General features: G+C 44.4%; 1 protein-coding gene across 2 annotated transcripts; it reads left to right on the forward strand.

Moving 5' to 3' along the window:
• Positions 1–327: 327 nt before the first annotated feature.
• Positions 328–24500, forward strand: yes1 (YES proto-oncogene 1, Src family tyrosine kinase). Of its 2 annotated transcripts, XM_035634600.2 has the most exons (13): positions 328–836; positions 3118–3289; positions 9779–10069; positions 11118–11217; positions 12939–13037; positions 13927–14030; positions 14396–14545; positions 15425–15580; positions 18023–18202; positions 18880–18956; positions 19671–19824; positions 20432–20563; positions 22527–24500. In XM_035634600.2, exons 3-13 carry the CDS (start codon positions 9787–9789, stop codon positions 22733–22735), a joined length of 1644 nt encoding a protein of 547 aa, XP_035490493.1. In that variant the 5' UTR covers positions 328–836; positions 3118–3289; positions 9779–9786; the 3' UTR covers positions 22736–24500. The 2 variants fall into 2 exon arrangements, with proteins under 2 accessions (XP_035490493.1, XP_035490492.1); XM_035634599.2 differs by lacking the exon at positions 3118–3289 and having other exon boundaries at positions 329–836.
• Positions 24501–24535: the final 35 nt, after the last annotated feature.

The raw sequence follows: 24535 nt of genomic DNA on the forward strand, positions 1-24535 counted from the left end.
CAATTAATTTAGTAGTCGATTACTAATCGATTTATCGATTAACTGTTGTCACAAGGTCACATTGGCTTGTTTTAAGAAAAGCCACATTTATTTTCACAACAAAATTAAATGTAAAGCACTTGCATTATATTTACTGCAAGTGCCTTGCAGTAAATATAAAATGAAAATCGCAACAAAATGAAAAAGCGTCATATCAAAAATATCCAAATTAATTTAGAAGAAAGATTCTTTCATTCGTTTGTAATTGGCGCTTGGGGGGGACCCGAAGGTCCGAGTTTCATCTTGGTCCGTGAACGCAACATGATTCCTTCTTCGGCCTCTTCCGCTCCTCCGTCCGCGTCCGGCTATTGTTGTGTGTCTCTCACGGGGAACCTCGACCCGGCGGCGGGCGCTGGTTTTCGGGGATATCGTTTCCGCTTCTCTCTTCGCCACATTACTCGGTGTTCGTGCGGCGTGTGCTCGGGTTTAAAAAGGAACAAATCCCGGATCCCCAGCGGAGGAGTTCGGGGCTGGAGAAGTAGTGAATCGGTATGGGACAGACGGAAGACTGAGATTCCACGTTCGAGAGAGAGAGAGAGAGAGAGAGGGAGAGAGAGAGAGAGAGGGAGAGAGAGGGAGAGAGAGAGAGGGAGAGAGAGAGAGAGATAGAGAGAGAGAGAGAGAGAGAGAGAGAGAGAGAGAGAGGGAGAGAGAGAGAGAGAGAGAGAGTTGCTCGTGTCGCCTGTTTCCACACTTCTTTGGGTCGTCGACGTGAAATCAGAAAGAAGTTTTCCAAAAACACGAAAGACCGGAGGACGCATGTGGCCGAAGTCCAACACTGCCGAGGTCGCTTGAAGGTAAGAAGTGCTCCACACACTCGGAGATGTTGGGTTGGTTCTTTTTGTTTTTCGTCGGGAGGAGGAGAAGAAGAAGAAGAAGAAGAAGAAGAAGGAGAAGTGGGAGCGAAGCAGCGACCAGCGGCCTGGTGGTGTCCGCGTCACTTGGGAGAAGAGTTGGGGAGAAGCGGTGCAGGAGGAGGTTTTTTTCTCTCGGTGTTATATAAAAGAAAAGGAAGCCTGGGTCGACGTCGAGTCGGATCCAGGTCCACGATCTGATCCGCGATCTGTCGGAAGCAAATGCGAAGGAAAGAGTCCCACGACCGACCAGGAACCAGGCTCCGCTGCTGCTTCGCCTCAGACAACCAATCACGTCACAGTTGGTTTGTCAGCTTCGGTTGAAGTTTGAGTTTTAAGAAGTTCAACTTCTGTGGCTGCCTAACACACACACACACACACACACACACACACACACACACACACACACACACACACACAATCAGCTGCTGCTGCAGGCCTCAGCTGCACAGGGCCTTTCTTTTCTTTTTTTCTTTTGCAGGGCATATTGTATTACAGCAGTTTCTATAAAACCCTGGAAGCCGCTCTCTGTAGTTTCCCATATTTCTTCCTCGACTCTTGTCATACTGCACTGGATTGTTGGTGTGTGCGTGTGTCTGCGAGACGACTTAAAGTACCGGAGCGCTGCTGTAAGTGTGTGTGTGTCTGTTACAGAAACGTATTCCTGCACACTGTGTGACCGTGTCTGCTGGTTTGCTTTTACTCTCTGATGCCGCAGTAATCCTCCTCCATGGTAATCCCTCTGCTAGTACAGCCCCAGTTGACTTGACAGTCGTGTCTCCTCACACACACACACACACACACACACACACACACACACACACAGCTGGGATGCAGAGGGGGCTGTTGGCAGAGGAGTGAGGGGCACTAACAGGTGGCGCTGGCCGGGGTTCAGGGCGCTTTGAGCTCGACTGGAGACGTGAAGGATCCTCGCAGGCTCCTCCAAAGTCCTCGTGCCACAGGAGAGCGTCGACTCATCAGGGGGGGACGTTGGCCGATGTGGGCAAAGTGGGAAAACGCCAAAAGTCATGAGGCGTCACGTTGTAACACGGAACACGGATGTTTCCAGTTTGCGATTCTCCGATTTCGAAGTGTTCCCCGTCGGAGAACAAGAAGAGCTCTTCTTCTTTAAAGATTGGCTCTTTTTTTTCTCCATCCCATCCCTCACTCTGGATCCTTTGACAGGCACAGCAGGTGGCCTCAACCGGCATGAATGGATGCGGAAGGAAGTTCCTCTCCTCCCCCACCTCCTCCTCCCCCGTCCGCCGGCCCGCTCCACTCACAGTGATTGGCAGAGATGGCGGGCTGCCCTCAATGGATAAGACCGAGCTGCGCCTCAGAGAGTGTGCCAGGGCAATTACTGTGTTACGCTCCAGTGACGGCCTCGCAGCCTCTGGTACCGTCCCCATCGTGTGGCCGGGCTTCACGCGGCAAATCTGTCAACTCAAGTTTTCGGGATTATGCAGTGGATTATTACCTTTCATAGCACGGGGGCGGCTTTGGTTGCTGACTTCGTGGGCCTGTGTTGTCACGCCGTGATGCAGATACTCTGTAGCAACCTCGTAGTGCTGAGACGATCAATAGAAAACAAATCAACAGCATCGTGTCGCTCGATTAGACTGTTGGTTGCACTAAACGGGCAATTGGATCACGTCACCCTGGACTCGGGGCAATTTGAGATTGGCAGTGTGAATGCTGGATGATTGCTCGATCCAATGTTAAGCTGTTTTCAGACATGAGCTTGTCAGACGTGAGAATGTCTGGACTTTCAACGCAGCTTGCCTCTCGCGTATGACGAACAGGAGCTCGTCCCAGTCAGACGCGTTCTCACCACATCAGGAACATTTTCGGAACAGCCTGTGGCATCTGTGTGGAGCAATCCCGCTTTCGGAAAGCGGCGTTTTTGTTTATTATCATCGACTCGACCACTCGCAGTGGATTTTCCAGAGATTTTTCATGCTGCATTCTCGCGAGGGCTCACTCGGGACATTTTCGTCAAATCTCACTAGGCGGGTTGGGGAGAAAAGTACTGGAAAATGCCCAGAGCTACATTTTGCAGCTTGCGTTCTGAAACACAGCCCCTCCGGAACATTTCAGGAAAATATCCAGACTTCCGTGCATGTCTGAAAACAGCTGAAGTGTCAATACTCTTACACTCATACACTGTTTTTCATTAGAATATCCGCAGCTATAGTCAAATAACCTGCTCTTCCCTGCCCACTAGTTGTGGCGGCATGGTTTTTCCTCTCCCCGTTCAGCGGTGATGGAGCGAGACTGGGTTCAGTCACAGTGCAACAGACCACCTGACCGCACCTCGCTGTGACGCCGAGTGTCATCTGAGGTTCAAGTGACTTAGCGGGCGCTGAGTCGATGAGGGCGTGTCGCTTCAGCTACCGGTGAGACAATAGAATTCTGGATGCAGCTGACAATTATTGTCGTCATTGATCAGACTATGATGCAGACACACACACACGTTTGCTTCCTGGTTGAGTCTTTTTGGTCTCAAACGTAGCCCCGGATTTGTCAAGCTTTTTATCTCATGACCCTTTTCGTTTGAGAAAACGTACCGCAACCGTCTCGACTGACGGTGTTGAACGCAGCATGGATAACGGATTACAAAGCGCTCCCTAAACCCTCACTGCCAGTCCAAGCAAAGAAACCTCTTGGTTTACTTTTGTTCATAAGAGTAGTGTAATATTCTCTGCAAACGTACAGTTTTTTGATACTCACATTCATATTTAATCTACACATTTTGTTCAGTGCAAACGAGCATTGACGTTCGATACCAGGCCCTATTCGTTTTCACTCTTGGAAGAGCACAGATTGCATCAGTTTATTTCCGAGTGACATCAAAGGTTACACAAGGCAGCAGCTCAAAGGTCGAAGGGGCCTCTCCCACATCTCCACCGTCACGTTTTATCTCAACTGTCATTGTGGCAACAAGATTGAAGAGCCCTGTCTTTGTGTAGCTGAATACAACATCGGTATCACACATAACATAAGCTTAAATAATAATAATAACACCAAGCTTGGCCTAAATCAAAGCTAAATATAGAGGACTCTGATTTAGTAGAGGAAGAGAGGCGTTTCAGATACGCTATATTATTCATTGACTGCTCAGTGTAAATGGAGTCAACCGTTTGGCGATGTAGTGTTGAGATCAATCTTTTTTTCCTTCTGAGTTTTGCCTGCATGCCAGCTACAGCCAAAGCTTCCCACCTGCAGCTCCCCGGCATTGTTTGTGTTCGGCGCTGTGGGAAGCGACAGCCTGTGTCTCCTCAATCTGACACAGCCTCGCATGTCACATGCCTTGGATGGGGAGCTGGCTCCAGCATTCGTTAGAACACACACACACACACCAACACACACACACACACATACACACACACACACACACACACACACACCACTGCCTTTTGTGTGTTTGTACAGTATGGCTGGGAGCAAACATATTCACAAATGTGAAGGGAGCATAATGTATATGAATTTGCTTATTTCCTATGCAAATTTTTCTAAACTAGTTTAAAACGTCATTGTGTCGTTTGTACGCCAACATAACTTATATCGTCAAACCAAAAGGGATTTGATACAGTTTTGATTTTGTTATTACGGAAAGTGTGTCACACTGTTCCACTAACTTTTTTATACTTCTACATAAACAAATGGTATTTTTAAAACTGAAAAGGTCCCTGAAAAATTGGGTCCGCACATTTTCCGTAGTTCGCTGTTCTCACATGAAGAACCTTGCTGGAGTTTGTCCGAGTCAGACACGCTCACAACAACAGGAACGTTCCTGGGACATTTTGTGCCATCTGGGCTGGAGACCGCTTGCAGGAAAAGTAACGGAATTTCAGGAGAATGTCCGGAATCCAGTGCATGTCTGAAAGTGGCTACTGTCGTATTCATGACCCGCATCTCAGTATGAGCTCCAAGTGGTATTTACTGTATTCCTTATCTCACTGTGGATATTTGACTCATTTAGGAAACAATCTGTGAGAGAATATACAACAATCTGCGTGTAATTTGATTTTACTTTTAACTCAATTTGAGACAATCAGTTTTAGTTAATTTGTCAGACAAAGAGAAAAAAAAACGACTAATCATTGTCTTGGCTGCAAATATTTTCAGATTTGATTTTAAGTTTAATGTATGTATACAAAATGATTATCTCTTCAGGACTCTCTCCTTTCCGGACAGGACATGGCTTATTGGGTAGATCCCAACCAGTAGGAGACACTCGATGAAGTTATCCATCCAATGGCATATGTTCTGTGCTACCCTGGGTCATTTCTGCTGTGATAAAACTGTCCGTTCACACCAGCTGTTGTTGTAAATCTGCCCCCGTGTCTCGAGGCATCTGGTTGTTTTGAATATTGAATTGGAGCACTTGGTTTGATTGATTGCCCAGGGTTTGTTTTTTTGGCTCCACTAAGGATAATGCGTCTGTGCCCTTATTAGCATTCGCGCCGCTCAGTTGTTAGCATGTGTATGGGATTGTGTGGTTCGCAGGAGAGGAGTCTGTGTGGGGGAGCCACAAGGTACTTTGTCTGTGTCCATAACAAAAGGTAGATGGGACTGAATAAAGGTTTTCTCCTTGGGTGGTTTCAAAGCTGCATTGTAGATTTTTTAGCTCAAATGTTTTGTTATTTAAAACCGAAAAGTTTTTTTTTGTCAAGGACTCCTATCTAAAGAATTGATTTTGTTAAAACAGATTATTAGTTTGGTGAGCCATAGTCTCCTTTATGGACTTCACTTTTCTGAGCTGCTTAGTTTCTTCAGCAGCAAGAAAAGTGAATTTTATCATATAAACAAGACTTTGTTTTTCCTTTTTTATCAATGTTATCCATTTGAGTTATTGATTCGCCGAAGGCTCCTTCCTGGATTTTGTGCCACAGAGGAAGGGATCCACAGTGAAACTTGTGGCCGTTGAACCAGTTTGACATGACACATCATGCCAACCCTGTGGGCTCGCTCGGGCTTGTGATCTTTTCATGGCCATTTTATGAGCAAATCCTCTGGGTGCGTTATACTGTAAATGGGAAAGGTTGCCAATTATTAAGGAGAAGGGGAGGTTTTAACATACTTTTCAGCCTATAATTACATGACAGAATTGGGGAACATTAATCAGGAGTCGTTCAAAGAAAGTGAAACCACTGGAGGACTCCTGATGTTGTCCAGATATACTGATGGAAATTAAATGGGTGTTTTAATCGGCAGGGAAGACACCACTCCCCATGGTTGGCTTACCATTAAAGGACATATTAGTCCCAGAATTGCTCATCTGGATCACCGGGTGGTTGAAACCGAATCTGTGTTAGTCATTACGTTCACCAGTATTCTGGTTTCATCAGAATCATACCAAGTTCAGACTGCTCCATTTTTCAAAGTGATCAAATCGCCGTGCAGTCCACACGACGCGGCTGACTGGCGACAGAAGGTCACACACCATACGATCTTTCGCCAGGAGAAACCCCCCGGCTGCGTCGTAGACCTGCGCGGTGATTGGATGTAGTTGTTGCCAATTCATCTTGATATTTAGCCTGTTGAAATCTAGTAGGAGGAAGCGACTTGTTAGTCAGCCTCTTGTAGAGTTCACACGGCCGAGCGCCGATTTGGCTCCGTTCTGGCGCCGATTTGGGGCTTTTGTCGGCGAGTGGAAATTTGTGCAGTGCGAACAAGGCATAAGCTGCAGTCAGGAGTGTTTGCTTCTAGGTCTCAGCAGAGGATTTAAAAAATTGCCACCCTCTTCAAACGACACTGACGCTCGTCCGCCGTGTTTTCTTTCACCTCAGCCGTTTGTTTGCTGTAGCATTAGCTTCAGGGTCAGGCGCTAAGTGTTTCGGACATTTGGAATCATGCGGGCAGTTGAAGTGTGGATCAGGATCAGGTCAAAGTCGACAGCCACGAGGTTGTTGGCGTCTGCTCTGAAGACAGTGGCGTCTATTGTGGAGTTGTGGAGTGGCCGAGGTTGCGGCAAATGTTTTTTGGCATGGTTTGTATTCGTATTGCACAAAACCGGAAGCATCAGGAAGTTCAGATTACTTGAGTTGGGCCGCAACAAAACGGGTATTTTCATTACTGATTGACCCAATAATTGTTTGCTTAATAAATCATTTGGTCTGTTATGTGTCTGTTAGAGTTTCTTCAGTTCACGGTTGAAATCTTATAAGAAAAAGAAAAGCAGCATCTCATGGAACTAAAGAATATTTAATTATTCTTATCAGTTTACATTAACTGCCTTGCTCTCAGCAGTTGTCTTACAAAACTGTGCATTCCATTATTGGTTATCGTTCACAATGCCGGGCTCATCACCGTGACGACTGTCGGCCATCGACAACGGATAATGACATTGTCCGTCCATGGAGTGGAAACACGTCACATTGAGCTGAGTTGACTGATCGTTGTTCTTAAACACTGACTGAACTGTTCATCACAGCGTTGCCTGTCAAACCTCCCTGCTCTTAAAACTCATAAGAATTCATCTCCACTCATCCTCGTTTCTCACCATCGTTCATCTTACTGCCTGTTTCTGCTGCTTCAGCTCTTGACTTTCAGTCAATACTGTTGGTTCGTGAGAGGAAGTCAATACACCATCCATCTGAACAAAAAGTGGATCCATAGATCGAGTGTTTGCCCTCATTGGGTTCCGTTGTAGCGCAGCTGTACACGAGCCAAAGGCCCGCACTTTTGGTAAAGACTAAATGGCTGCTGAATAAATGCAGCCATTACTGTGAGTCCATATAGAGCGGAGGAACATTCTGTATTCAGCATTTCACCTTCTTTTTCTTTTTTTTTCTTGTGGAGGGGGTCACAGAACAAATGCAAACATTATAAGAAGGAATAAAAACTAAAAAGTGTGAGTGCAGAACATAAACGTATAAATGAACGTCCATTACATTCAACCCAAACGAGGTCACACAAGTCTAATTAAGCCGATCCGCACCAGTGTTGTCATGATACTATAATTATGACTTCAGTATGGTCCCTGAATATCTCAACACCAATACTGATCACTCAGGCATATCTGTAATCCTGGGTTTGAGCCTCATCATCCTCAAGTGCCAGACTCATTTTAATGCTCAAACAAATTGTAAATTGTGTTTTTATATTCTTTTTATATATTGTTTTAGTAATTAGTTATTGGATTTTTGAAATCAAAGTCACAGTGTTATAAAAGCTTTTATATGGCAGTAATCTTGGGTCTCCTACACGAGAGTTTTTGTGATTCGGTCAGTAGATAATTTTTTTTTTTTTTACTTTTTTCAACCAGATATGACTGATTAAACTGGATTTAAGGGGCCAAGGTCGGTGCTCTCCGCTGAGCCATCTGTCACTGACGGACATTTAAAACTATGCTGTAACATTTAACACGAGTCGGGACGCGTGTCGTCGACCGTGGAAATCGGACCTGGAGCTGAGTCCTAGTCCGTTTTTGCCGTGCGCAGAACTGTGCGACAAATTTGACGTAGCGGACTCTGTAGATGCTGCAGATCAGAGGCTCTACTCTCATTATAACGCACACGTGTGCTGTAGAGTCTTTATCTTTTACAGGAAATCCCAACAAGTCACTCGCACAATCTCAAACCAGCAGAGCAAAGTCCTTAAGAGGTTTTTTTTTTTAATCTTTCTCTACGCCTGTAGTAATTTGATTGTAGTCTTCAAAGAACAACACGCGCACACACAGTTTGTTTTTTTTGTCCTTTTCAAAACTGTGGTGGTGAAATCACAGGAGAGAGTTGAAATGGCCAAAGGCCGTAATACGATCTATCTTTTACCTCGGCTTGCTTGCAGGGCTTTTGTTGGAGCTTGTGAAGTCTCGTGAGGTCACTCGTTGGATTTCATTCTTCGTTCTGTGGAGGGCAGGAGCTAAGATCCTCCCAAAACCCTCAAGCTACGACGAACAGTATTATAAGTATTTCTCTGCGTTTGTGAAACTATCTCGGCCTCATCATGACAAAGGTATGAGACTGGGCGTTGTTTGCCGTTGCTGATGGTAAGAGAGGAGGAGTCAACGATAAACTTTTAAGACAGGGAGTCGAGTTTTGGGGGATGGTTTTAGTTGACAGTCGGAAGATTAAAATCATATCTCAAGTGATGTCTTTATGATTCTGTAGATTACCATCTGATTACGTTGATGTCATTATCATCAATTGGCATTAAAATTCTTGGAATTTTTGATTAAAGACACTGTACAAAAGTGGCAGGTAAATAGTCAATTAGCTTTTTGTGTCATGAGTGAATAATATTTTCTTAATTCATTTCATCAGACCAATTCTGAGTGTGGTTTGAGTTTTCACATTTCAGTGCGTCCTCTGCATCTGCATCTTCGGTCGTTCACCCCTGTACTTTCAGCTTTATACTTGTGATTAAACGCATATTAAATCCAGTTTATGAACGGGGGGCCACATTTTTCCTGAGAATATCCGTTAATTGCATATCAGGCTGTACTGGAATTCATTAGAATTAACCCAGAACTTCTCATTGGTCAAATGTTTTGACCAAATGTACGTGGGACTTTTTCGTCACACAAACTTTTTTCAAGAACTAAACGCTGACGTTCACCTTTTGTTTCCACTGCGGTCTAAAGACCAGGGGAGAATAGGGAAGTTGGCCTGATGTCATATGAATAAAACAACAGTTACAACAAGCTGCTCCTCTCCAGTCCATCAGACGATGAAACTTTACAACATCAGTCGACATGGAGGAGACTCAAATCATGTTTTTTTTAGACCTTGTTCCTGTGGTGGAAACGCAGCTTTAGTCACATTTCAGTCATTGACTGCACACGTCATCATGCATCAAGAAACTGCAAACACTTAATTGACCTAATCAATATAAAATAAATGCAACCAAACAGTTGAAGTAAATGTTCCTCTTCCTTACAGGCTTAACGATGGGTTGTGTCAGGAGTAAAGAGGACAAGGGCCCGGCGCCGAAGTCCCGACCCGACAACTCGAACGCAACGCCGGTCAACGCCCACCTGGGCCACTACGGGCCCGACCCCACCCTGATGGGTCATTCGCCAGCTATGAAGACGCACAACAATAGCTACAACAGTCACGCCGCCGCACTCACGCCCTTCGGCGGGGCGTCCACGGCCATGACGCCCTTCGGCGGCGCCTCCACCTCCTTCACCTCGGTGGCTGTGAGCAGTCCCTTCCCCGGTGTCATCACAGGTCAGTCTGATGAGAGGATGTGAGGTATCGGGGGGGGGGGGCATAGGGGATCAGACAATCTGGCTTGAGAAGTGTCTGATATTTGCTTATTATTCAAACGAATTCATATAGCTCTGAGTCCCAAAACCCCTCGGAGAAGAGACAGAAGTTAAATGTGCTGCTGTGTGATAGAACCCAAAAGGAAGGATATACATGGATCAGACTAAATATAATAATTTTCTTGAAAACTATTTCCCTCTGCCGGTTTGTAACTTCTCAGCGTGTCGTCATGGTGTGCACATCGGTGCACAGCTTAAGAGTAAACTCAAGAATGAACATTTGCTATGCGGAGGACGTTATGAGCAGCAGATGTTATGCAAATTAGACGTTTGAAACGAGCTGGCCAAAACATCAAGGCCGAAAAAAGAAAACCAGAAATAGGTCTGTAATATTGGAAGCAATGCAGCAGGCGGAGCCCCTCCCGGGCCAAGGGAAAGAATCGCATACGTTGAATTCAACGGCTCTAGTTTAAAGTTTTAATTTCCAACGGCAGTTTGACTCGGAGAGATCTCCTCATTAAGAATTTGTCGGTGATGATCAAAATGACTCCTGGTGACAAGAAAAGTAATCTCCCGCTACTCCAGGTGGTTAGCACATGGTAGAGTGGGTGGGTGGGTAAAGTATGCAGTCGACGTACACAACACGCAAGAATGATGCTTCCTCTCAAAGCGCACGCACGCACGCACGCACTTGGTCCCTGTCTCGCTCTTTGAAGGAGGATAATCCGGCCTGAGGAGCTGCTGTAGATCTAATCTCGCCCGTTCAATTTCCTCTGTAAGATAAACACATCGCAGTCCCGTTGCCTCGCTTTGCTCTGTCACTTCAGACCATGGGCAAATCTCTTTTCATCAAGTACAAAAGATTAAATGGATCCGTTTGACTCACTGACCTCCAGTTTCATTGGGGGAAAAAAAGTCTGTTTCCGTGATGTGTTCTTGAAATTAAGCGGTGCGCATTGTTCTTTGTGTCAGAGTTTCAGTTTAATACGGTCAGCTTCTCTTTATTTCAGGTGGTGTCACATTTTTCGTGGCACTGTACGACTACGAAGCAAGGACGTCGGACGATCTGTCATTTAAAAAAGGCGATCGCTTCCAGATCATCAACAACACGTGAGAATATTTGACTTTTACACACGACAGACTGCTGTTCAGATGCGTGCGTGTGTGTGTACACGGTTGCATTTGTGCAGTGACCTCCTCTCTCTACTGTGTGTGTGTGTGTGTGTGTGTGTGTGTGTGTGTGTGTGTGTGTGTGTGTGTGTGTGTGTGTGTGTGTGTGTGTGTGTGTGTGTGTGTGTGTGTGTGTGTGTGTGTGTGTGTGTGTGTGTGTGTGTGTGTGTGTGTGTGTGTGTGTGTGTGTGTGTGTGTGTAATCCCTCATTGTATTCAGGTCTGATATTAAGGCTGAAATCTGTCTGGGTTAATGGCTTCCTCTAATGGACCATCTGTTTAGTCCCCATCGCTTTTCTCCCGCCACAATTTATTTCTCCAAATTTTTATTTGGGATACTGTCGAGTGTATCCCCACTGTTCCAGCTTTTCGTCAAAATTATTAAAACATACAGAATTTAAATTCAACAATATTCTGAAAATATGCATGAATGTCAAACTCGTCAGGATGTTATCGAATCAATTACCTTTCTTTACTCCTTTGCTAATTTTATTCAGTTTTTCTCTTTAAGTGAATAATGAGAACAATTTATCTGATGATCGTGGTCTTATTTGGTGAAACATCTCAGTTTTTTGTAGGAATCAAAGCCAAAACAATGCTCTTGTTTGTCATTACCGCATCTGTGTTGCCATCTGTGATGTTTTTATCAGTATCTTATCAAAAATATAAATGCAGTTCAGCTGTTTCAATATAAAAGTGATTATTATAAACATTTTTTTTCTCGACTGCCGGGGCATCATCTTTCCCAGGTGTGCACAGGTGTGAAACTTGGCAGAGCTCCAAGTGCTGCACAGATTCTGTTCTCCTCATCCATCATATACAGACTTCAACCACTGTCATGTGAATGCAATGTGTGTTCACATTGCATTCGCAGCGATGAAGCTGCTTTCAGAGAAGAGGTGGGATGAGGACCGATTTTCCTTATTGGCTCAGTTCCTCCTCCTTCCAATCTTATCCCACACATTGGCTGTGAAACATACCAAGAAAGATTTAAGTCTTACGCTTTGCCACCTATCCAGAAGCATATATCATCTTTATTTTATTTTTATTAATTATAATTTCTTGACATCTGTGGTGGAAAAACCCCACAACATTTCAACAGCTGTGGTTACGTTGCTGATTAAGACTTTACATAAAATGTATTAAATAACAAATTTAAAGGTAAAGTTATCAATCTGTACAGCAGCTATACCACGTATTACCGTTTGAGGGTCAGAGGTGTGGGTGGTTACTGGAGCCAATCACAGCTGACTGGGTGAGAGGTGGGTCACATCCTGTAGAGACAAACATCCGGAGGAAGTCCAGGCAGACGTCACACACAGAGAGACACCAGCTACGTGTCCAGCTGACTGTTTGGAACTCAGGACCTTCTTTCACAAAAAATTAATTTAGAGATGCATGGATTCATCAGTATTAACAATTTTGAGGTGATCTATAGTCATATGTTTGTCAGGAGCCTTTTTTTTCTTTCACTTTTGATACTTGGCTCATAAACTCCACCTCCAACATGATGACTCAGATTCCTGACGTGGTTAAATGATGCAGATATTGACCTCGTTCCTTCTTTATCTTTGTACATGTTAATACCATTAATCTTCTTCTTTTTAAAATTTTCATTGCATTTTTCAGTCACGCTCTGCTTTGTGTGACTCCTCTCTTCAGGGAAGGCGACTGGTGGGAGGCTCGCTCCATCAACACCGGACAGAAAGGTTACATCCCCAGCAACTACGTGGCCCCAGCAGACTCCATACAGGCTGAAGAGTAAGAGCTCATCGGCCTTCTTCTGCTGTCTGCCTGTGTCGTTCTCTGAAACTTTTGTTTTCTCCTCCTCATTCCTTTCCCGTGTCTCACCCTGCCCGGTCGGTTCTCCTCTAAATAAGACAACACTATGCGGCTGGCCGGTCGCACATTGTGACTAACCCGTCACACACACACGCACACACACGGGAGAGAGTCTAAAAACAATGGAGCCCTGTATTAACACTGAGAGCTCATGGCATTCCCATCGCTGTTCAGCCGGTGTGAGAGAAATGTTAAAGAGACTGTGCTGCTTTGAGACACTGCTGGCCTGGTTTATGATTGGCTCATGGCAATTTTGCTAATACAAGCCACTCACAAAAAAAAAAAACAGTCAGTTAACTTTGCCTTTAGTCTAAAAACTGGGAGCACCAGTTATTCCCGGGCTGTGAGATTTCTGGTTCATTTGCAAATTTGTCTGCAAAACAAAATATGCCTGTGAGCATCAGCTCATTTCTAACATGACGGGGCTTGTAGGGATTTCTTTGAATAGATGGCATACTCTTTTTTTGCAGAAGGAAGGCAGCCCTGAGCTAATGTTTTTACTCCGTTATTCATCACACTAGTGATTAAGTTTGTCATGGATCCCTTGTACGTAGTGGATCAACCTACTGCCAGGAGCAATAGTAATAAAGGGTTATAATGAAAGTAGAATGGTCTATGATTAGGATACATAAAATGAGATTTCAAGCATTTAAGATATTTGCTTTTGGCTGAATATGCAATTCTCCAACATCGTAGCTCCATATTTTTTCTCAACATGAACAATGAAAGTCCTGCTGGTTGTACAGTATAACACAGTCAGATCTCCTCCTGTGACTGACAGACTGTGTGACTTTGTCTCTTCTGGCAGGTGGTACTTTGGTAAAATGGGCCGCAAAGACGCCGAGCGTTTGTTATTGCTCCCTGGGAACCAGCGGGGCACTTTCTTGGCCCGAGAGAGTGAGACGACCAAAGGTAAGAGAGTTGATTCTTTTGAAAACAAGACTGGGAAAATAATGCTATAGTTTTGAATATGAGACGTTGATGCCGCCGGTGTCTTTGTGTTTAGGCCTTGCGTTAAAATGCGTCTCGTATCCAGATTTTAGATCTAGATATAATTTTAACCTTACTACATTTGCAACTGGTATGAATATGTGTCGCCAGTGTCCACATTGAGATCAGATCGCTTTCTCGAGCTCTATCTCATATCCTCCTTGTTTGCATGGGTCATAAAAAACAACAATCAGCATTTATTGTTATGTGCAATAGGAGCGTATAGCATGGCATGAAATACTGTATGTGTGCTGCACAATCTGACAGAACTTGTGTGTGTTTTGAAGGTGCCTACTCTCTTTCTATCCGGGACTGGGATGAGGTGAAGGGAGACAACGTCAAACACTACAAGATCCGAAAGCTGGACAATGGTGGTTACTACATCACCACTCGGGCTCAGTTTGAGACGCTACAGAAGCTGGTGAAACATTACACAGGTATGCAGCATGTCCACATTACCCCACCCACACATCTCGTCCTCATGCAGGTAGTGTTTAGACAAACTGTTGTTTACAACTAGACAGATCATCCAGCTCCAGGAACAAGGTGTTCCTTACAAACTTATATTTTGTGAGACTATAGACTGTGAGATTTAGGCAAAGATACGTGTTACAGTCTCCTCCACAGTTTGGGGTTTATTGTCTTTTTGTAGTTTCCCCGCTTCTTGCTCTCATTTTATTTGATATTTCAAATGCATCATTCAGCTGCAGATCTGCTGCTGGGAAATGTTTTTGAATGTGTTTTTCTTCTGCTCCTCTGTTGCATGAAATATCTGAAATATCCGACTGTCTGGGCTCAAAAAAACACAGTGTGAGACTTTAGATGAAAAGAGGACGTGAATTCAAAAATGTTTCATAAAAAATGCTGAGATCTGCTCAAAATTGTTAAACTGGGACTTTTGTCTTGAAAATCCCCCTGAGGTCTGTGACAAGAAATTGTGTGGGTTATGTAAACAAACGCAGAACAAACTGTTTATTGAAATCTAAGCAAGAAGAAAAGCACTAAAGGAGTGCAGACCTCCACCAAGGCTGAGCAATCCCCCCACCTATATGCTTTTTTCAATCAAAATTTCCAGTCTTATCTCCATCTTGCCTACAAATTGAAAAAAACATAATGCCTTCATGTGGATTTTACTCAAAATGTAAACATTTTTCTCGCAGTTGTGAATAAATTCCTGGATCCAGATCCATATCTGGATTACTCCCAAAATTGAATCCCCAGTTACCTTGACAGGGACCTGCTTGCTTGATTATGCACTGGCTCATCACTGACTTCCTCTGTCCCTCGTGTCTTTTACGTGTCCGTTTTCCATCCAGAACACTCGGACGGTCTGTGCTACAGGCTGACGTCTGTGTGTCCGACGGTGAAGCCTCAGACTCAGGGACTGGCCAAGGATGCCTGGGAAATCCCGCGAGAGTCACTCCGACTGGAGGTCAAACTGGGCCAGGGCTGCTTCGGAGAAGTCTGGATGGGTAAGAGACCGATACTGTATCTCCAGCACTCAATCGTGGCACCTGCCTTGCGTATCGTCCATTTATACTCTATTAGAGAAGTGTCACTCTGTGAGTCGGGTCAGAAGCTGTATGAACCTTTGAGATGTAAAACATGGGTCATTCCAAAGGTAAACAGACCATTAATGACCCAAGCGCAAATATCCTTGTGGGCTCAGGGCGTGTAGCTACACACCGTCACTGTTTTTCTCAGCTGCCTCTGCCTGTTTTTTTACTTGAGAGCATTACATATTCACTGGCCTCCGGCCAAAGAGTGGACTCGTAAATCCAGGCGGGTACTTTGTGGTATAAAGTTTGGATTCTAATAAAATTGTATTTTGTGAACACATTTCCATTTGCTATGCATTAACAATTTTTGGTCCGCTTAGATGTGCCTGTCTATCTGTATCAGGAAAGGTAAATAATCATGTCTAATGAATCAGTCAGTAATAGCTTTTAAGTTTTTAAGTACTGATTGCTGCTTACAAGGGGGGAAAAAAGTTAAACACTGGCCATTAAGCTTTCTGGGTAAAATCAGTGGACAGTCCAAAAAAATTCTTAAAAGTTTTTCCCGACCCTGTCTTACTCTTTACCTTGGCTCACTGGCCAATCGCAACCGAGTTACTTAATACTTGTAAACAAAAATCTACCCTAAGACAAAGAAGAAAATGAAACCTAAAAGTATTTAAGTTTAAAATGGACAGAAAAAAGAGGCGGGAACCAGTGAAATTAACAATCGACCAATCACTTGAGCTCCAGAATCCACTGATTGTTCTCGCCCAATGTCAGCCGGGATAGGCTCTGGCCCCCCGTGACCCGTAATGGATAAAGGGATATAGATAATGGATGGATGGATGGATGGAATCCATCGATTTTGGCAGTTATATTGAAATCATTCGATTTTCTTTAGCCAAGAATCTGCTCCTGACTCCTAAAAGCCCACATGAAGACGATATAGGTCAAATCATATTTGTGAGAAATTAGTCAACAAATTACATGGAAGCCTGATGTAACTTATAAATTTAGTGTCTAACTCCATTGCACCAGATGACAATTGTTGATGGATAAATGAATTCTGGATCTGTGTACAGGAAAAAGTCCATAGCCTCCAATGTACAGAGTACATATATCACTAACATACACTCTGTAGTGCTGATGTTTGACGCAAACACATATCATGAATAAGTAAAGAGTAAAAAATAAGTGCATGTACATACAGTATACTCACACGACCATTAGTGCCGACGTACAGAAACAAAGTATCCGCTGTACATTATTTATGGCTGATGTAAATTTAATGTGAAACAATCCAGAAGTATTAAACGCACAACTGATTTGCTTTATAGAAAGATTCATATCAGCATGAGGGTTACCTCGGCGAAGAGCTCGCCTCGCTGCCACACTGACCCACATGCTGATGTAAACGCTGATTACTGATTGCTGTTGGTTGGACGGACACACACACACACACACACACACACACACACACACACACACACACAGATCTTGGTAATCAGAGGTCACCTCCTACACTTCAGTTCCCGGGGGCTGTGTTTGAGACGAGGCCCTTTCAGCTAAACACGGCTCTCTTCTTTCATCTCTCACTCTTTCATTAAGCCTCTGGCCGGGAGCAAGCCTCGACCTGCAAGCCTCCACTGTGCAATCCCAGGAATCCCTCTCTTGTCTCTCTCTCTCTCTGGCACCATTTGTTCTTCTTGGCTTCTCTGCGTCCTGAAAATCCCTTCTCTGCTCCTGTGCTATTCTATTTTAAATTTTTTTTGAAGATGTCATGTCGGCCTGTTCTTCCACTGGTCCCCTATGTCCTCCTCACCTCATATTATTATCAATAATCACTGCCCTACTTTGTCCTTCAGCTCGTGTGTGTGTGTGTGTGTGTGTGTGTGTGTGTGTGTGTGTGTGTGTGTGTGTGTGTGTGTGTGTGTGTGTGTGTGTGTGTGTGTGTGTGTGTGTGTGTGTGTGTGTGTGTGTGTGTGTGTGTGTGTGTGTGTGTGTGTGTGTGTGTGTGTGTGTGTGTGGTTTGTTCAGTATGATTCATTCATGAAGGTCAGCCTTATGACGGAAGCAGTAGATCTCCTGGCTCAGCTCTTTGTATGTAAGCAGGGCGTGAGTAAGTGGCTCTCAACCAGGAAGTGGCTGATTATTTAAACTGTCATGTCCTTTCGCTCCCGAGCGGCTCTTTGCTCATGGGAACGCTGCCAGAGATCCCTGGCGCGGGATTTCAGGATTGACTTTTCAACCACTCAAAAGGGGGTGGTCTTTTTTTTTTTGTTTCTTCATTATTTTAGTTTTGCAGATTATGTCACTAAATAAACTTGAAATATCTTAGATAAAATTATTTCCTCAATAATACCCTGATATGTGGTGTAAATCAAACATGAATGATTGTTTTATTTTTTAATTCAGGCACATGGAATGGCACCACTAAAGTGGCGATCAAGACCCTGAAGCCCGGCACCATGTCTCCAGAGGCCTTCCTGCAGGAGGCCCAGATCATGAAGAAGCTACGACACGACAAACTGGTGCCTCTCTATGCCGTGGTGTCCGAGGAGCCCATCTACATCGTCACTGAGTATATGGGCAAAGGTGAGGACGTGAGACACAAAGACAGAAAGACTCATGACAGAGACTGATAACTGTGAGAGAAGTTAATAATACATGGCTCTACATAAAATGGACTCTTACTGTGACAGAGCTCTAAAGATATGACTCCTAATCTTTTCACGGATCAAAATTGACATCATCGTTTATGATCAAATCACTCTGTACTCAAACATGTGAAAATTCAGCAGTAACAATTCATGTTGATTCATACGTGAACGACAAACTCCATAAAATGTACGGACGAGAACAGATTAGCCGTTCCAACTCCAAAATCTAAACCCTCATATGTTCTACTGTCCATATATTTGAATCAGTCGACAGATTTAGTCTTAATTGCAAATGTTCAGGACTGTCCTGTCCTGGGCAAAATATACTAGTACTCATCTTAATTCAATGCATCCCATCATTTACAGTCAGCAGATATCTGTCAGTACTATCTAGAGTTTGTATATAGTTATAGTTTGTTTATAAAAACAGCTGAACTCAATGAAGAAAAACTCACGATCTTGGCAAACAGTCACGTTTTCTCCAGGTTGTTCTAGCAGTTGTGATGCTGAACTTGTGTGTCCGCTGACGCTGCGATTATTTCCATGTGTTCTGTTCATACACAGGCGGATGTGTTGATTCTTCATGACAGTACTCTTCTCAACTCTCCACAGGTAGTTTACTGGACTTCCTGAAGGAGGGCGACGGTAAATATCTGAAGCTGCCGCAGCTGGTGGACATGGCTTCACAGGTGGGAACCAAAAAACTCTGCATATGAATATTAACACAAACTCCCTTTGCCCCCCTTTACCTGCCCCCAGCTGCTGTTTGTTACTCCGCCTGAGTGAAGGACGATTATACATCATGTGTGTGTGGGGGGGTGTGTAGGAGGCAAATATTCAGTCCGTTTGTTCTGCATCTTGCCGTCATGTTTATTTAATAGTCAACTTGACATCACCTCTTCTCCCTCACCGCTGCATGTGCCTCCCCCCTCGTTCTCCACCACTTCACTGCCTGTAGCACTTAAACACTGCTCATCAGAGGCCACTTAAGCTCACTGGTTCAGTCACCTACTGTGATCTGCTCTTAATTCACCTCTCCACGCTCCACGCCCCCCCGCCCCCTCCCCCCTCTGCACTCAGCAGAGTGGAAAAGTGTTTGAGAATCAGAGAGCGACATGCTGAAACCGTGAGACGCCTCTGAGGGAGTTGACGGCCAGTGTGAGGACATATTGGATAGACGTGTTAAAGAAGTGTCCCATTGTCCTTGTTGTCCCATCTGCTGATATTCTTTTCTTCTTTTTTTTTTACTCACTCTGCTCTTTATTAATATCTGGGTCACATGTAATATCAATGATTGTTATTGATTTTTATAAATTTTTTAGGATGTTTAGATTTTCTACGAAAATTTAATTTGGTTGGCGTCCTGATCCGATTCCTCCGCTTGACTCTCTGTTCTGTCCCAGATCGCAGACGGCATGGCCTTCATCGAGAGGATGAACTACATCCACCGGGACCTGAGGGCTGCCAACATTCTGGTGGCGGACAACCTGGTGTGTAAGATCGCCGACTTTGGCCTGGCTCGGCTCATCGAGGACAACGAGTACACCGCCAGACAAGGTGTGTGTGTGTGTGTGTGTGTGTGTGTGTGTGTGTGTGTGTGTGTGTGTGTGTGTGTGTGTGTGTGTGTGTGTGTGTGTGTGTGTGTGTGTGTGTGTGTGTGTGTGTGTGTGTGTGTGTGTGTGTGTGTGTGTGTGTGTGTGTGTGTGTGTGTGTGTGTGTGTGTGTGTGTGTGTGTGTGTGTGTGTGTGTGTGTGTGTGTGTGTGAGTGAGTGAGTGAGTGAGTGAGTGAGTGAGTGAGTGAGTGAGTGAGTGAGTGAGTGAGTGAGTGAGTGAGTGAGTGAGTGAGTGAGTGAGTGAGTGAGGAAATTAGAAGACATTTAGACTAAACAATTTTTTTTAAATTAGCAGAGCAATTATATACAGCTCTACTTGCAGGTTTTGTCCTTTTTTATGAAACCAGCATTTGATTCTCACGTGAACCGAAGCACATTTCTTTCATCATGTTTTGTCTCATGTCTCATATTTAGAGTCAATTGATCAATAAATCGATCAACCGATAATTAAAGGCTTTGAACCAGTTCTCTGGAGAACAAGCAGCAGATTCTCTATTGAGTATTTCGAAGCATCCTTCCTCTTCCTTGACTCTGTCTTCTCTCCTCGCCAGGTGCTAAATTCCCCATCAAGTGGACGGCCCCCGAAGCGGCCCTTTACGGCCGCTTCACCATCAAATCAGACGTCTGGTCGTTTGGTATACTACTGACTGAACTGGTGACCAAAGGCAGAGTGCCATACCCAGGTGAGGATATGAGAGTCACTGTGTAATTTTGAGCTACTTTTAGATATGAAAATCTCCAGAAAATTGGTTTGCCTTTCACACACGACGAACGCAGCAGGAGATTGTCCGAGTCAGACGTGTTTACAACAGCAGAAATATTTCCGTAACCTTCTGTGGCGTCTGGGTCGATCATTCCGCTGTGGAACGCCGAAGTGTTTTTGTCAGTCAAAACCCCCACTAGCTCACTGTGATTTCTCTGGAGATTTTTCTCACATGGGCTCACTCAAGACATTTTCCAGAAACTTGGCAGGAAGAGTTCTGGAAAATGCCCCTGAAATTTCAGGGATAATATCTGAATGCGTGTCGGAAAGCATCTTGGAATACCTATCTCCCAAAGAACATGAATGGAACACTTCCAGTTGTCTCTCATGAGAAACAGGAATAATTTGTCACTTTTGCTTCAGGATTATTTGCAGCCTGCTGGTCTGATTCAGATGCTGTTAATAGTATTTTCTCACACCAGCCGATCAGAATAGAACTGCACATAGATGATGTGAGTCAACGCAGATGTCTAGTGATTTATCAGCACATGGGAAAGTACCCCTCACCCTCCCAGTACATGATCATCCCTCACCCCAATTCCCCCGCCGCCTCAATTCTGCCCCCTGCTGCCTGTGAGCGGGACTGTAGCATGTCTGGTGTTGACAGGGTTTGGCTGGCACTGATTACAGGCTGTGCCATATGGCAGACTTAACCACCACATCTTGCACGGGGCCATCTGGCTCCTCTGGCCTCCTCTGGCTTCCTTTCAGTGCAAACCGTTCGGTCTAATTAATTCACCACTGAAGAAATTCGAAGGGCCGAACCCCCATCGCTCCCCTTCTCAAAATTGTTATATGACTCACGGGGCATTTGTGGCTCTTGTCCCACTGCGCTGCGGTATTTTTGGGTGAGCGTTCTATTTTCGATTTCCCTCGCTCGGTTAGTGCAAAAGCGGTAGACGGCAGGTATACCGAGCGTCTGCACGAGCGCCGTCTGTGTATTTATAGAGATCTACACACCTACACACACTCGCACATATGACAGGCGTACACACACTAGAGCTGAGGATCTCCAACCCAGAGACATAAATCACGCTAACAACCTCAGCATCCGACACCGCCGCCGTATCCTGGTCTCAGCAGTTGCTGCGGGCCTTTCCTCTCTAGGAGTGTGAGATAATCTGATCCCCACTCTCCCACAGAGAGATGCAGTGGGGGGGGGGGGGTTAGATGTGGCCATGACCATGACCACCGACTCTGTGTCATAACCTCTTTTAGCTGCAGTTAAGCTCCCTGTGGAGCGGTTTCTGTGTCACAGGGTTCAGGGTCACTGTCTTCCTGTCCTGGGAAGGAATCCCTCGCAGGGCAGGAAGAGTCCAGTGGAAGAACTGTCTCTTTTTAAAATGACTGCAGCCTTCTGTCATTTACCAAATCATACATTAATGCTATTTATAGAAAGTGGGGAGTATTTTACTCGAACAGCTCTGCCTGATCACTGGAACATTACTTACTTTCTGATCACATTTGATTTCTACCATACGCGTAAAGGTAAAAAATCCAGGAAATAACGACCCAACTTCCACAAAGGTTGTTGAAGTTGCTTTTCCCTCTTCACCACAGTGGTTGCGTGGGCATGTTCTCCTACTGTCGGCTGCGTGATTCCAACATTTTCTGCTTCCTGAGGCGGCATATTGGGCTGTTTCCGAATTAAATTCTTATATTAAAAATGTTTTTCACACTCAAAACTTTGGTAATATCCATTTGGCCCAGGATGACGCACAGAGGACATGACTGTATTACAACAAATGAATTCTGTCATAATGATCTTGGTCCTTTGATGGGGCTAGTTTTACATTTAGGTTGCATTTCGTGAACTTTTGAAGTCCTTGCAGTCCATTCACATATTTTATATTAAACATATTTCATGTCCCCCCCCCCCCCAGGTATGGTGAATCGAGAGGTACTCGAGCAGGTAGAAAGAGGGTACCGCATGCCCTGCCCCCAGGGCTGCCCCGAGTCCCTCCACGACATGATGAGGCACTGCTGGAAGAAGGAGCCGGACGAGAGGCCCACGTTCGAGTACATCCAGTCCTTCTTGGAAGACTACTTCACAGCCACAGAGCCACAGTACCAGCCGGGGGACAACCTCTAGTCTGAACTCTGTCACCACAGAGAAGTGCATCAGCGGAGCTCGAAACACGGGACGACACAGAAGTTCGATATCAGGCTGCGGATACTTTGCCGAAGCTGCTGAGAATGAGGTCTTACAAACTAGTCCACAACCACACTGGCGTACGTGCAAATGCAAATGCAAAAAAAAATTCTGAAGAAGAGGTTTGTCCCCTTGTGTACCTGGGGACCAAGTATTCGAGGATGGCGTCCAAGTGTGCAGATTGGTGCTGGTACGTTAAGCTCTGGGAACCTGCTAATCAGAATTATGGACTGGCCACAACGCTGTGATCGAAAAGAGAGGGAACTTCTCCTGATTACAAATCTTTTTTATCTTTAATCTTTTTATAAATGATAGATTCCCCCTATCTTCCCCCGTTTTTATTTTATTTTATTTTACAAACACAATTCTTTGACATTTGGAATCCAGATCTTTTATATGTACGTACATGAGTTTGGTTTGAATATGTAGGTTTATGAGTATGTTTTTAGTTTTTAGTTTTTTTCAAGTGACCAACAACTGTGGTTGAATTGTGAAGTATGTGCTGTGACTGTAAAGCTCTGCCGCAGAAGGGTGAGGTGAAGTAAATGGTGGGAGGGAAAAAAAAATAAGGATGGATGCAAGAATGTACCGAGATCAAACCAGATGTTCCCACAGTATGTTGCAAAGAGTGAATCTTCAGCAGGTGTGATCGGGTGGACGAATGAGAATACGAAAGTGATTTGCATGATTCTTTTTAACCACGGTCACTTTGGATGCTTCTACTTAATTTTTCTTTTCATTTAAATGGGATCTTTGAATCATTAAGGCGTATTTTGATATTTCACAGATGTTAAGAAACAGTTTTCCTGTTTTAGCATTTTATAAATGTTTCCAAACGGAATCTTCCGCTGTGAAACGTAATGGAATCGTCTTTTCTTCGGTGCACAACTCCTATTGGCTGTAAACGGACTCTAACAATGGTTCACCTTTTTTTTTTTTTATATTGCACACATCTACACAGTTTAATGATGCAGTAGATGAGTCAACCCCGGATCAGTGGAACAGGCAACTGTTCAGATGTGTTTAAAATTCACTTCTTCGTGTAACTCATTCATGCAGCTGTAATGTTTCCTTCTTTTCCTGTCAGTAAAATCCCACCAATGATGACTAGACACCAACTGCAGCTTCTGTGTCTGCCGTGTCTGGGAAAGTTATATCCCAAGTCAACTTTGCAAAACATATGTGTTAATTTATAAATGCTACTATGCAAGAAAAACATCCAGCGATGTTTACTGGAACATCCCATGGTGGTCATTTGCCTGTGCGGAGCTCTCCTTCATCATATGGTTTTCTAATTTTATTTCCCAGTGGTGGACGTGATGGATCACTTCTGGAACGAAACGACTCGAAGCAGACGGAAACGAAACACCTTGCACACGCTGTGCTGCAGATGGGGCGTTAGTGCTTTATAGAGATTGAGAATATAAAAAAAAGTCCAATAGCAAGTTTTAAGCGGTACTTTCCACTGTCTGTGTGACGAGAGATCTGAAAGGATGTAATTCAGCGAGAAAGCTTCGGGATTGGACAAAGATGTGAACTTTTTTTTGTCATTTTTCTTTCTTTGCGTCACTCACGAGAACCTAATATGTGACTGTTCCTACAGGCGGGGACTTGACCTAGTGGGGAGATGATGATAATAATGAAATTACTGAGGATGATAACTAATATGATTTTGTACAGAAGAAAATAAAAAGTTCTACACAAAGGTTTTCTTCACCTTTTTGTTGTTGCTGAGGCGCC

Source organism: Scophthalmus maximus, chromosome 5, assembly GCF_022379125.1.
Source record: "Scophthalmus maximus strain ysfricsl-2021 chromosome 5, ASM2237912v1, whole genome shotgun sequence".
Taxonomy (NCBI): Eukaryota; Metazoa; Chordata; class Actinopteri; order Pleuronectiformes; family Scophthalmidae; genus Scophthalmus; species Scophthalmus maximus.

Coding starts and splice junctions, on each gene's coding strand:
- yes1 (XM_035634600.2), top strand. CDS start 9,787: ATGGGTTGTGTCAGGAGTAAAGAGGACAAGGGCCCGGCGCCGAAGTCC. Junction 18,957..19,670: donor TGGTGGACATGGCTTCACAG/GTGGGAACCAAA, acceptor GTTCTGTCCCAG/ATCGCAGACGGCATGGCCTT. Junction 19,825..20,431: donor CGAGTACACCGCCAGACAAG/GTGTGTGTGTGT, acceptor TCTCCTCGCCAG/GTGCTAAATTCCCCATCAAG.